At 36.8% G+C, this 15,425-nt stretch overlaps 1 protein-coding gene across 1 annotated transcript; it reads left to right on the top strand.

Moving 5' to 3' along the window:
- Window positions 1-577: 577 nt before the first annotated feature.
- LOC116773984 (kinesin-like protein Klp61F) lies at window positions 578-10,457 on the top strand. The gene is made up of 18 exons (XM_032666586.2): window positions 578-765; window positions 1,467-1,614; window positions 2,039-2,188; window positions 2,472-2,687; window positions 2,939-3,027; window positions 3,840-4,088; window positions 4,264-4,517; window positions 5,086-5,285; window positions 5,463-5,766; window positions 5,846-5,937; window positions 6,121-6,321; window positions 6,754-6,921; window positions 7,379-7,748; window positions 7,940-8,055; window positions 8,141-8,257; window positions 8,346-8,568; window positions 8,788-8,981; window positions 9,723-10,457. Exons 1-18 carry the CDS (start codon window positions 701-703, stop codon window positions 9,840-9,842), a joined length of 3,276 nt encoding a protein of 1,091 aa, XP_032522477.2. The 5' UTR covers window positions 578-700; the 3' UTR covers window positions 9,843-10,457.
- The last annotated feature ends 4,968 nt before the right edge of the window (window positions 10,458-15,425 follow it).

Below are 15,425 nucleotides of genomic sequence, written 5' to 3'. Positions count from 1 at the left end.
CATATAATTTAAGACAATATTTGCATTTGCAGACAAGCCTTATATTTTTTTAAATATTCATGGACTTCTCTAAATTGGCTCTTAATGTTTAAAAATGGTTTTTCTTAATATGTATGAATAAATTAAATTTAGTTAGTTATCCTAGTTTGAAATAGGTTTTACATTGTTAATATGATATTCATAATCTACATAAATGTGGATGTGTTATTTAAAATATCATCAGTAAAGTGTGTGTTTTTTTAGATTAATGTCAAGCGTATCATTAATAAACCAAGTAAAAGGTTAAGGTTGATTACAGTCAAAATTAATTACAATATATTAATAATAATAAAAAAACCTTTTTTATATACTACATATTTTGTAAAAATCTAAAAACTTTATTAAAATGTTTTTAAATATATCTTTTTTTATGAATTCTTTTTAACATTTCATCGTTTAGATAAAAATCAATTCTTAGAGAATCAATAAAACTAAAATTAAAAATAACCGTATTTTTTTAGTTATGGCAACACTTATCAACTGACAAGCTTTAGCTAAATTCAAATTTGTTTGAACGATCTATTCGTAACGACTCGTTTGGCATCAAACGTATATTTGTTGATTAAGTTTTTAGGTGTGAGATATGCCCATGTTTTTGTGAAAACCAACAAAACATTTGTGAATTTTGATTTAAAGTTCATTTTATGTGGTTTATATCAAGATGACGTCTGAAAAAGGATGCAGAAAAGAAAAAAATCAAAACATTCAAGTGTTCGTGAGGCTGAGGTAAAAATAGTCAATATATCACATGCATAATTCAATAATTATAACTTATAGACCTGATATATCATGTGCAATAAGTATGTCATCATTGAGAAGTTCAAAATACTTATTTTAATGGTTATGATCCTTTACAACTACAACAAAATCTTAATAACACTTTCCAGAATAGTATAATGGATTAGTAGTGTATGAAAATGGAATTCAAAAGTTATATATGTATACATATTCCCCATGAAAACATCAAAATCTTATATTTTTGTCAGTCACATTACACTATGAAGATTGTTCAATGTGTAATTGAGTGATGTAATATATTTAATTTATTCGTTTCGAGTATAACTTAAGTTAATTTGTATAATCCAATTAACAGAATAATATTAGTATCTGTTATAGTATAAGTTTTCTTAAAAGGAATACACAATTTTTATCACAAAACTAATTAAGATTTGGGTCATACTTAGTTATTGAAGGATAAATTATTAACTTGGGATTATTGTAATTAGTGAATAGATAATGTTTTTGTGATAAAAATACTTATAAATATGAAGTAAATTTTCTTATAAACATCTCTAAAGGCGTATCATTCATATAATATGTTATGTAATTTTATTGTCCATAATTAAATAGGCTTAGAATTTAACAGGAAAATAACTCTAAAATTTTATAAATTTGTCTTTGAGAAGTTATGTTCTATTTTCCCTTAGACCTCTGAACCAAAGGGAGAGGGACATCAAGTCTCTAGGAGTGGTGGAAGTTGTTAACAACAGGGAGGTGGTTGTGCGTCAGTCACAACAGAACTCGTTAACTAAGAGGTTCACCTTTGACAGAGCATTCCCCCCTCACTCAAAACAGGTAATATTATTTATTTATTATAAAACAGAAATATAGAATGGCATAGACAAAATGTTACATGCTGTAAAAAAACTATAATATTTAAAAAGTATGTTAAAAACCTTCTAAATTAAGGATGCAATCCAGTTGTCGATGGTGTCCTGGCATTCAATCCAAATAATGGAAAAGGTTTTGCAATTGCAATCCCTTTGTCCTTTAAGATACTTATATAAAGCTCTTCTATCCTACTCTATACACAAGAATAAGAATTTTATAACGTAAAATTTACAATAAAATTGATTTCGTTTGAAAAAGGCATACAAATATTCCCAATACTACTACTTTTACTACTTAGTAGTACTGTGACAACTTTAAACTGCCTGTAAAATCCTTAAATACACATTTTTATTATTCAAAACATTTAATATAAGTGTCGTTTTGCCAGGTGGAGGTTTACCAAGAGGTGGTGAGTCCTCTGATTGAGGAGGTATTGGCTGGTTACAATTGTACGGTGTTTGCCTACGGTCAGACAGGCACCGGTAAGACTCACACCATGGTCGGAGAGGCAGCACAGGATGAGACCACTTGGCAGAATGTTAGTATACTAGAGACAATAACTCTTAAACTTTGTAGGAAATAGGCAATAAGTGATTAATTTGACGATGCAGACTTGTGATAGGAGTGTTGTTGAGACGTGTCAGCAAAGTGAAAAAAATTTAATTGTTCTCAACTTTATGATGTGCTATCAATATGGTGTAAGTGATTATTTTGATGTCACTTTCAGGGGAATATTTATATCTTACTGTAAAGGGCGGTGAGAGAGTTGAAACCTTAAATATTGTAACTACAAGTCAATGGCATGTCTTCCGACCTTTCAGGATCCACTGGCTGGTATAATTCCGCGAGCCTTGAGCCAATTGTTTGATGAGCTTCGTCTGTCCAACACTGAATATACTGTGAGGGTTTCCTACTTGGAGCTTTACAATGAAGAGCTGGTAGACCTGCTGTCAACAGAAGACGGTTCCAAGCTGCGCATCTACGAGGATGTAACCAGGAAGGGAGCTAATATAGTCAATGGTCTAGAAGAAATAACTGTGAGTAATTGTGTATAATTTTAGACTTAGTAATAATTTGTACAGAGAAATTACATTAAGTATTAGTTTTTTGGTACTTTTTTATGGACTGTAAGGAAAGTATGTTTGTACAAATGATGGTTGGACTCATGCTTTCAGATAGTTTTTTAGTTATTAGTTTTTAGTCCGTGACCAGATACTGTTTTATGTATGAAAGAATAGTTTGGGATTGTCTACGATCGGTTACAATTTATACATTTTCTGATTATCAGGTGTACAATAAGAATGAGGTGTACAAGATCATGGCTCAAGGACAGGAACGGAAGAGAGTGGCTTCCACACTCATGAATGCTCAGTCCAGGTAATGTACATATATAATATGTATACTAGAAGTTACATGTATTTGCTCACTGCTTCTTTTATTTTAATTTTTGATATGTTTTTATATTATATTACATATTTTAATAAAATATAGTTAATATTGACCAGTGGATAATATTTAATTAATACTACCCTCAAAATATCTTAAGACACTTGTTTTCTTTTCAAGTTTGAACGATTTATATCACGATAACAACTACGGTCCTGGAATATTGAGATTGAATGTGTTTTAGCCTATGACTTGAACTTTAATGACTATCTCTATTACTTGTGTCACGAGCTGATGCGTCACTCTGGAGGAATGCCTTTCATGGCCCCGTCAGCGCTGAGAGCAGGTTGACGCGATTGACGGAAACCTCTCGCTTCCACACGTTATAAGTCCATGATCGGAAGCGAGGGGTGCTGGGTCGCAATGGCCTCTCTCTTCGTGACAGGGAATCAGCATCGTAGAAGGAGGCAGGAGTACGCCCGTCACTTCCTCTCCCAACTGTAGCCCTGGTGAAAGGGTGGCCTATGAACCCTTCCACCAACTGACACTTTAAGGGCGTTCTCGTTTCCCGGGTGGAACCGTTAGGGGGTTAATTCAGCCGGGCATCGCGGAGAATGCGAAAGACAGCATCCGTTGTATGTTTTAGTGGGTAAATCGGCAGGCATGCGAAGCTAATTGGGAGCCCTACACAACCACCCCGGTCATCAGGCCTGGCCGAGGGGGTGTGCAGCAATGCATTATTTTTAAACTAATCCTTATTCCTGAATTTAATAACTAGAAAATTACCGTAACACATATTTCAGTCGTTCTCACACCGTGTTCACGATCGTGGTTCACATGAAGGAGAACAGTCCCGAGGGAGAGGAGCTGGTAAAGATCGGCAAGCTGAACCTCGTGGACCTGGCCGGCTCCGAGAACATCAGCAAGGCCGGCAGTGACAACCCTGCCAAGAGGGAGCGGGCCAGGGAGTGTGTTAACATCAACCAGTCCTTACTGACGCTGGGCAGGGTCATCACAGCACTTGTTGAGAGACATCCGCACATCCCATACAGGTTCTTATGATTTTGCTGTAGATGGAGTGTAAAATTGTTCTAGCTTCTTAAATTTCTACTTATATATATTATTCGTTTTCTGAAGCGATCTTCTTGATAGAGAATTAATTGCTTTGTACGCAAATATCTTGTGTGGAAGATTTTTGATAAATATTAATTTTACTTTGTATGCCAGGGAATCAAAGCTGACCCGCATCCTCCAGGAGTCCCTGGGAGGCAGGACGAAGACCTCGATAATAGCGACCATCTCACCTGGACACAAAGACCTGGAGGAAACTATGAGTACACTGGAATACGCCAACAGAGCGAAGAACATCCAGAACAAACCAGAAGTTAACCAGAAGCTGACCAAGAAAGCGATATTGAAAGATTACGCTGAGGAAATTGATAGATTGAAGAGAGATCTCCACGCTGCCCGGGAAAAGAATGGTTATATATGGTTTATATTAAAAAATGATTAGTTTATCACTAATTTTGATAGAGAAGCTCAAATTGTGCTGAAGGAACATCATTCAGACATTCATAAGTATTTAATAAACTAATATTCTTCGGATTTACTACGCGTGCTTTTTTTTTGTAATATATCCGAAAAATATTAGCTTCATTTAAATGAATAAAACTAGCGAAAATCTTAGATCTCATTCATAAGTATGAGCAAGTTGTGTAGTTTACGTCAATCTTAAGTTTTAAATTTATTAATTAAAAGTGGAAATGGACAGACAAACAGATGTGTATAGATAAATCTTGTGTTGTACATACAGATAAATAAAATGGGTATGTTTCTTTGTGATATTGAAATGTCTGCTTTTTCATGTGCAGGACATATAGCCCTCGTGTATAGACCAAAATAGCATTATTTAAATTTTTTGTCTGCTTGTTCCGACTGAGCTCCGAAACAGCTGCCCCTGTATTGATGGAGTTTCAATGTCAGATTTATGTAACATAAAATAACTTAGGCTACTCAGATTATACACGTTTGTTATGTTACATTCTGTAGGAGTGTACCTGGCTAACGACACGTTCGCCGAAATGACGCTCAAGCAAGAAGAACAGCGGAAGGAAATACAGGAGCTGCTGCTGAAGAAGAGGGCCATGGAGGAGGAGAGGGAGAGGATCCGCCAGGTGTTCCAGGAGTTGAGGAACCAGCTGGAAGATAAACTGAGAGACACACAGGACCAACTGGTCAAGACCAATGAGGTTGTACACAATATTGCTCAAGGAATTAGTTAACTGTTAATAGTTAAATATATTTTTGTCTATAAAAGTTGTCATTATTGTAGTTGGCGCTAATTAAGAGCCAATTTGGATGGTTATTTGTAAATTTTAATTTCTAACTCCTCAGCAGCCATTGTTAACTAGAGCTATCGTTTCCAGAACCTCCGGACAACGAAACAACAGTACTTGGAACAGCGACATCTGGCGAGCGTCCGCGCTAACACAGAGAAAGTACTAACCGAGCAAGCGACAAAGATTCTAGAAGCAGCGGACTGCGCCTCCGTTGATGCCATGGGGCTTCACGACGCGGTCGACCGGCGGAGGAAGCTGGAGGAAGACAACCTCGGCCTAACCACCAGCTACAGGGAACACGCCAGGAAACACCGCGACTACGCCAGGGAAGACCTCAACGACTACATGCACTCGCTGATCGGAGCGCTCAAAGAAATCACTGATCATTTAGGTATTTGTTTATTGCAGTATATACGGGAATATATACATATGTGTGTGCGTGACTCTATAACGTGAGCATTATCTTGCAGACACCTTCACTAACATGTGCAGTCAGACACACTGTGATAATGAACAGACGCTCAATGAATTAGTCAACAACACTATGAGTGTCATGGAAAAGGTGAGACTATGTTATATACATATATAAAGCATAATATTAGGTTGACATTTTCAAATCTTTGTTTGTGTTAAACATGTCTGGAGTAAGTCGTAGTTGTAGTGTCTAGTCGGAAGTGTAAGATTTTCGGTTCTTATTATGATTAAACAATTATTTGAAACTGTAATTTATATAAAACTATTTCAGATAAAGACAATGAAAGATAACTTCAGCGCTGATATTGAAGACACGGCGAAGACGGAGCTGTGTTCACTCAGAGAAAACGTCAAGTCCAGAGAAGGAGCCATTCTAGACGTACTGAAACGGCTGTCGAACGGAATTAAGACGAATTTGAAGAAGACGGAGGTCGACGACCTCGGGCTGTTACTGAGAGTTATCGAGGAACTGGTGAGAGAAATACTCGATGCAGAGGAACTGTAACAGTTTCTGAAGACATCACACTAGAACTAAACAAATCATTTGTATGTAAAATAAGTTCGGTGAGTGGTGTAGTAGCTGCCAACGACTTGGGAAGGTTTTGGAGTGGGGATAAGTTTGCGCATCTACACTTAATGCAAAAAAAAGTGTTCACTTTTGATTCTTATCAATAGCAACAGAAACTAAAACAATGGGTCCTATTTAAGTGCTCGTAATTGTACTCAAGAGCGAACATCCAATCCCGTGACCCGCATCATGGCTATGACACATAAAAATCGCATTCTGATCATCGGTCGTTTCTCCCCAAGTGTCGTGACGGCTACTATACTAGCCCTCACTTGCGACAAAGTCATTATTTTCGTAGTTTTGTAGAGCAGTTGTGACTGATGTGTGTGACTTCAGAGGTCGGCGTCCTCGGCGCGGGTGAGGGCGGTTCGTGAGTCCGGCGGCCGAGTGGAGAAAGCGGTCCGGGAGTCCGGCGGCCGGCTGAGGAGCGCCGCGGGAAATGCCAGGGAACATACGGACGGACACGCGGGAGCCCTGGACCGTGCCGTACGGGACAGGCTCGCTGTAAGTGATGCACACGTCTCCTCCTGTCTAAGCTACGTCGCTTCAAAATCTGTCGAGTGGTTGCTGGAAGGAGCATCAAACACCCACACCCTCACAAACTTTTGCATTTGTATAATACTAGTATGATTTCACAAGTTGAGGCCTATTGGCATAACTAAGGAAGTAACGAAGTAACTGCTGAGGCTTTTGTTATAGAAGTGTAATTTATAAATTACACTTTTAAAGTAAAAGCCTCGGTTACTGCGGTCACATCTGTTATGTAACAGGAAAAGAATCGGTTTAACCGTCACAGACGTTTTTTGGAAGAATTAGCCATGAATTTTGTTAAAAATTATTTTAATATATGTATCCTGCAAACGTCCAAAGTTTATTTGAGATTTTTCATTTGTGAGAAATGAGAGAATTAATTTATATGTATTTGACATCATTCATATAAATGATTCCTTTCCATCATCAGCTCTTGATGGAGGACAAGTCGAGGACGGAGAAGTATCTAGCAGAACAAATGGCTGTAGCGGAGAGCGAGAGAAGAGATATGGAGACGCGACTGAAGAAGTGGGAGGAAGAGGAAGTGAAGCGGATCAAACTACACGTGGAGACAGAGAGATGTCTGCTAGAAGATAGACTGGCTGCCAGAGTCAAAGATATAGAAGAACAGAGAAGGGTCATGGAGGACAGAATGACACAGAATATGGAGTGGCTGAACGGTCTGCTGGACTCCAGCGACACGCAGAGACGAAAGGCGGAAGAGGATCTACAGGCCTTGGAAACAGAACTACAGAGCTGTATGACGAGTGTTGATGGATGTATACAGGAGATGGATCAAGGTAACTGGTGATATACAGCAGGAGAAGTAGAAGAATGGTGGTCTTATTATACACGTATAAGGGGGGTTCATAGTAAGGGAGAGAATCTGTGTTATAGACAACAATTACTCTATCAATCTGACTTATATATGGTCACATCACAGAAAAGCTGTTTTATTGAAAATATCTCCATAATTAACTGTTTGTTGCAGAAAGCATTGGAATAATAAGCGACACGGACAGAAGGACAGAGGACGTCGTGAAGGTTGTTGAGAGAATACGAGCAGACCTACAGGGGACGGTGACGGGGACAGAGACGTGCATACAGGTGATGAGAATGTTAACTATACAGATACAAAAACATATAATATAATGTTTTAGGTCAATAATAAATAAATGATATTTTATTTCAGTCGATAGAGGCTAACAGTCAAACACTCAACGAGGTCGCGGACCTCGCCGATAAAACCGTCAGTTTGATCGAACGGAAATGTAACGAAACTGTGGATTCAATAGTTAGTGAGTTCGAAGTGAGTATTAGCGTTACTAATATAATTTGTTTTAAATATTTTATAACCATCAGAATATGAAAATATAATTCCACGTATCTCCCGTCAGACTGCATCCTCAGAAACTATGGAAAATGTCCGTCGTGTGGGGGCGTTGTCTCACAGCTTAGCGGAGAACACGCGGGGACACCGCCACGAACAGGGTGAAGCCCTACAAGGGGTGCGGCAGCGGGCGGAGGCGCTCCAGAACGACCTGGTCAGGGAGCTGGACGCATTGAACCAACTCGACGAACAATGTCTTTGGAGAGAGTACGCTGTGTATCGACCTAGCGGTGAGTAACGCATCCACAGCATCCCTTATGTAGCAGTGTCTTGCCGTTTACCGCCTTTGATATAAAAGAGTTTGAGTATATACACATAAAAGTAAAACTACCCTCACAAATAAATAATAAAACCCGATAAATGTTCTGGTTTTTGGAGTTAGATAAAGAGATTAGGAACCTCTTCAGTCGCAGTCTGTAAATAGCAAACCCTCGCATATATTCCGTCAGGCTCGACCCCGGCCCGCCGACCTTACAACTACCCTCGCTCGCTGGCTTCCACCTCCCCGGAGTCCTTGGTGCTGGCCAGATTGACGTTGCACTCCAATTCCGTCCTGGAAGACTCCAGCGACGAGGACCTCGACTCCAACACGGAGGAGAGCATCGTCAACGGCAGCTCCGACGCCAACAACTGTCGCAAGCAGGTGAGTCTAGGAATAGGACTTGGAACGTTCGCTAGCGCGGAAACCGTCTCCAACATATAGTTTGTAATACACCCGCGCGGTTCGTCGATACACATCCGTGGAGCATTATTACCGGAAGCTTGTAATGCTGTTTTCTGGTAGTTAACGTCTACAGATACAGATCATGAGCATTCTGTCACACCAGAGATGTGACTGAGGTGGGTTTGTCGGAACCGATATAGAATGGAAATTTTTAAATTTGATTATTTTGTAGTAGGAGGCTTCTTATTTAACGGTTGTCCCGTTATCGTCGTTTTCATCGCTACGTTAGATGACACACTTCAAATGATATTTAATGAGCCGTATCTTCCTCTCTTGAACACGACTTCCTAAACAGTCAACACTTTGCATAATCTGAATTGACTTCAATGAATTTGTTCTAAAAAAAATTAGATTTCGGTGTCATCGTCCAACACGGTAATTTATCAGTTTTTTTAAGTCCGAAAAACAAATCAAATATCAATACTACGTGTCGGACGTGTCGCGGAACAACTAACACACTGGCGAGTGAAGAGATAATGGAGGCTAGACACGTGCATGTGTAAACCTGTCCATAACAGTTCATGCAGGCCGCCGCTGTGTTCCGATTCGACCTATTAAAATGTACGATTTAAAATTAATCATAATCGTTGCACATCCCAAGTTAACACACACCCACGTGCCTAGACGTGTCATCACATCATGTATGTATGTATGTTCCAGCGCGAGGAGTCAGGCAAGGAGAACGTGAACTCGAACCGCTCGATGAGTTTCAAGAAGCCGTCCAAGTTGCCAGCTCCCTCCAGCATCAAGAAGCCGCTCGTGGATAGAAACGACTACTGACAGTCACGACGCGTCTCAAATGTACCCATGTTCAACGATAAATAATAAATTTAATTAATATTATGCCATATAATAATATTATCGTGTTTTTAATTCTTACCATCGAAGCTGGTTTTGGCGGTGCTTCGAATATATTAAATATATTTTTTTTATCTGGTATCCCTGTCGTGTGTTGAGTCTGTACTGTCTTTAGTGTTAATTAAAAAAGTATATTTGATGAATTTATTCCTGTATTATGACCACCGAGAACCGAGTCCTGTGACCCAATATGTTATATACTCGTTAATAGTATTACGTTTTGCGAAGTATGTTTTTGTAATAAAACTGGTGAACAAAAAACTTATTTATTTATATCTGACTTAGATAAATCTTATGCAAAAGTTACTATTAACATTAAATATGGTAGTTTGAAATTATCTAACTTCAGGTCAAAGGAGAGATAAGTAAGTTTTATATTCTTAATTAATTATTAATGTAAAATTCGCCTCTACTCGCGCGATCTAAATAAATTTAGCTAATAAAAAATATGTATTGATTAGTGACAATAATTTTACAATCGAGTAAATAACTTAGTTGTTTAACTTTGTCTCGATAATAAATGTAATTATATATAAATAAATCACGTTTTTATACAAAATTTTAAATGCTTATGTTTCTGTTTGCTGCTGTCGAATAAATTTATTCCAACATAAATGACGTCAACTTTTAGCGGGTAGTTCCTGATTTACCAAATATCTCGGCTGAAAATTTTTTTTGATAATTTTGTATTTATTATTGCTAGTAGATAAGACGATTCTTATATTGAACAGACAAAAATATAATATAAATATTCTTTTAAAATGAATTTTCTTAACAATTAATTGAGAGGATAATCATTGACAACTTTTGCTATTAAAAAAGAAATCAAACAAATTTTAAGCCACAAACCCCACCAGATATCAAATCCACAGTAACATAGAATTATAAAGTAACATACTAAGAGCTCCTGTGTGAGTTACCATTCCAAGGAATGATTTCCAATGACAATAAGTTTCAATTTCCAAACATTTCTTTTAAGATCATAATCAGTGGCTCCGAAATTCTGTCTTCGACTATTGAGACAAAAAATAAATATATAGTGATTAGTTTAATCCGCTGAGCTTTACCCGCTTCACCCATCAACTTATAACGGAGTCTACTGACAGTGGAAGTATGGTGAGAACTAAATGTCAATGTTCTATTTCACTTTCATCTGAGATATTAAACCGTTCGTTATTAAGAATATAATCAATTATGAATGCTGTTACTGAATTCGCTGATCAAAATAAACTAGTTTTTTAACATGCCCATTTTAAATTCCACATTTTTTTCATGACAACCGACAAGAACAGATTCAAACTGGATAAATGGGAACGTCATTATACGGGGAGTTTTTGCGAGTGGCAACACTCATTACACCATTTCCTCCCGCGCTTTCTTGAAGAAAATTAAAGAGTTGCCGCATTAATTCTATCCGTATGTCGCAGAGTTTTTGCGTCGAAGCCAGCGTTATGGCGGGAGCGCGTTTTTTTGCCGCGGCTGGAGCGCGAGCTTCCCAGACTCCGAGAACGACAAAAACGGACGGAGTCGCGAACTGTGGAATCTTCACAAAAACACAAAACTCGACAATAACAGGCGACGTCGATGAAATACTAAGAGTTCCACTTTATTTTTTACGTCTTAGCACAATTTGCATCGACCCGGCGGCCATTTTGAAGTTTTTCCGCGTGAAATTATCATCGCGTTCCGAAAACTGCGGCCGCACAAAAAATTTATGGAAATTCCTGTTCTCAGAATGGACATTTATTAGTAATGGAATTCATTAACAACTCCTTTGACACTTGTATGATCGTTGAGGAGCTTTTAATTATACTTTAAGACTGAAATCATACTTCGGTCTCTTCGTGATTGACGCGGACTTGGGACTTCGATACAACTTTTGAAACAATTATTTCGCCTATATTTGAATCTGAATCTATAAATTTTATATATCGTTCAGAATAAAGTGGTAATTAGATTGATAAGAAAATAAAAAAGGAATATTAATATAAAATACAGTGTTGATGTAATGTTGGCCTGTCGGTGGGCAGAGCACGAACGATTCAATACCTTTTTAGGTCAATTGTATATAAAAAAAGTATTAGAAAGTAAATGGTCTTTATGATTCGCTGTAGTTTTTAATTGATTATATTATGTTCTATATATGTAGGTATGGGCGCGGGTAGATATATTTTAGTGGCGGGAACTTCTAGAATAATTTCTCTATTACCTATTAATATAATCTGTGGTACCGGGATTTCCTACTCTAAAATTAAAATAATACAACTTACAGATATAATTAAACAAGTATCTTACATTATATTATGTCTTATAAGATATTAAATATCCAGCACAAAAATTAAGGCTTAAACTAGAAAAAGATTCAATTTTATTGTTAGTAAGATTCACATAAAAATGTTCAAAAAAATTCCAATAAGTTTTATGTGCAAATGAGAATTTTTTTGTTTCTAAGTTTCAAGAACAATTCAACTTACTTTTGCTTCTAAAGAAACATTTTATATTGTCTCTAGCATTAAGCTTTTTACTATTCGATTTGGTTGGAATAAATGATATATTTTTCAATTGTGTACCCGTAACGACACTTGCAAGGCTTTTGCCGGATATTGTAAACGCGGTTCGAATAAGAAGTTTGACATTTTGGGAAGTGAATGAATGAATGAATGATAATAGTGACGGGTGAAAGGTTGTTAGAGCACACGGCACACGGCATACAGCCCACAGCACACGGCACACTCTCTGAACGGGTTCACCGGTTTTTAGTATTGAAAATGAGACGGTGAGGCGGGGCCGAGCGTGAGAAAATACTTACTATTATACAGCGGCTAGGAAACACGCGTTAGATGAATCTTTCATACATTCACATAGATATATCAAACTTTATATATTTATATACTAAAAATAGGTGTATTTTATGTTGTTTTGTTCGTTTTGGTTTCTAAAGAAATTAATTGAATTAAATTAGTTTTCTTCATAATTGTCATTATAGTGACGTATGATGTAGATTATAATAATTGTTTGCTATAATGTCGTAAATCGTTAGTGTAATGGCCTCGGTTTTTCTGTGAGTATGATCTGTGGTCTGTAAAGGCGCTGCAGGTTTTTCACTGGCGGTGAAAGGTTGTTCGGACTTAGTAGAATGTCGATATGATGATCTAACAGCTCTCGCACTGTGGGAACACACGCCTTTTTGTGAAAACTTACGAAGGACAGGGAAAAACAATTACTTTTTATATTTCTAAGCATTAGAGAAGATTGATTTACAGAAAAAGAATTAATGAATTTGGCCTGGTAGCTGATTGTATGGAATATTTGTACGTGCTATATATATCGTAATAGTATACGATAATGTAATAATTAGATGGAGTTAGAAGATTTGTATGTTTAGAAATTATATATTTCTGTGACAATATCTATTTAAAGAACAGTGAGGTCAATTTTATCATATATTGAAAACGTAACGAAGAACTTGTATATGCGACATGTTTAAAGACGCTGATGCTGAAAAACAGACGCACAGTAATTTAAAATGTTATTTCGTATACATATAGATTTTATAGGTTTTTTATATAACAAACAGGCACCCCAGTTTTATTAATATGTATGTACAGTTAGAATTTATATAGCAATAACACGTTGCAAGAGTTTTTTTTAATTATTTATTTTAACATAAAATTAATGTTGATTTATTCATTGTATCAAGGACACGATGGTTTAATTTGGCAAGCAACTAGAGCACCGTGTTGTAGAGATAGCGGGTTTGAATGCTGGTTGTGTCGATGAATTTTAATTGCCAAGGACGCTTCTTATCACTGCAATACTTTTCCTATATACCCTTTTGTTAATATTAAGTTTTCTCTAACTTACATCAATTTTTTGCGTAAGTAACATCGTGTCGGCTTTAGTAAAACATCAAACGTACGAGTACTCACCCACAATTGCTGTTTTTCCGCCGGCGGTTTTAAAATTGGTTACAAACAATAAATTTCCTGTAAAGGCTTGTTACTTACAAACATTCGCTCTCCATACGATAAAAGTCAAGGGTCAATAAAGTAGGTTTTAGTTGTTATAAAATATAAAAAGATTTTTTTTTTAATTTTTTACTTAATAAAATATTCTTATTGAATATCATCGCGTAAATTATTCCTTATTATATGTACTATGTCGTATTTCTAGTTAACTGCCTTACATGTTGATTTAAACATGTACATTGTATACATTTGCAGTGTAGTTAGCCAATAGTTAGTAAAAATTAATTCTTTAAATTCCGCAACGAGGTTCTTGGTATCTCCGGCAAATGTCTCTATCATAAATAGTATGGCTCATGTAAATCTGTTAAGCCATTAGGACAATTAAAGGGAGAAAATGAGATTATATGAGAAAATGAGATGACATGACACAGCTTCATCTTTATTCGTTTGTGTGCTTTTATTCAGTTTCCTTAATATATATATTTTTAATAATAATTAAGGAGGTTTTAATTTTATTTTGATTACCGTTAATAAATACTTTAGGTCAATTATATTAATTAATGATTTTATAACCTGCTTGTTACATTATTGTATAAAAAATTTTCTGTCCGTCAAGATAACGCGTTGCTCCAGGTCATGGTTTATTTGTAAACTAAAATTCATCGAAAGCGGTCTAGTTATTTTAATACATTAAGACGCATTCAACTAAAGGTCCCACGCGGTTAATAATATCACTGCACTGTAAACAAGTACACTACAACAAGTAGGTTTAATATTTGTTTTCCTTTATATGATAGCGATATGGATTCGCAAATTGTTGCAATACATTTAACATAAAACACGAACGTGAGCTTTTTGTGACACACGTACTATACACGAGTGTGAACATAGGATAATCAATGGAAGATAAAAAAAATATGCAGAAACACACGCGGTTTAAAAAATATTATAAAAAAAACCTCTTCCAAAGACAACGTAAAAAATTTTCAACCGAAGTAATCTTTTATAGACAAATAAAAAAGAATAAGACCAAAATATTTGACAAAAAAAAAAACAAGAAGTTCGTAATTCGTTCGTGCCGAAGTAAATTAAAAATGATAATCAGCGAGCTTGATGCGATGGACTCCAGTTCGAGGAAGTCGAAAGAAACGAATAAAATGGCCGACGACGGAGCGCGCAAAAAATAATATAGGTTAAGTTATAGTTCGGTAAAATTAGCTTGGATATTATGAACTATTTTATTGTAGGAGCGCACCACGCGGAGTTATGTCTCAAAAGCTACGACCTTTAAATACAACACGGAATACATGAGCAAATGAGTTTTATTAGGATCTTGGCAACACAAAACATCCGCGACCCTCAACTCTTCACCCTTTCAATAGTCCACATAGCAGTACCCACACACCGGCAGATATTCGGGCTCTATTATGTTTTTTATGTAGGGAGTGAGACCGTGGGGTCCACGTAGAGGGGCTCGTGGGGTGCTGGGCGGGGCGTTGCATCTGCACTAGGGCTCCGGGCGAGCGATGCGCTCAGT

This window comes from Danaus plexippus, chromosome 20, assembly GCF_018135715.1.
Source record: "Danaus plexippus chromosome 20, MEX_DaPlex, whole genome shotgun sequence".
NCBI classification, from domain to species: domain Eukaryota; kingdom Metazoa; phylum Arthropoda; class Insecta; order Lepidoptera; family Nymphalidae; genus Danaus; species Danaus plexippus.
The sequence above is the reverse complement of the archived record's forward strand: the minus strand, read 5'-3'. Positions and strand labels throughout refer to the sequence as shown.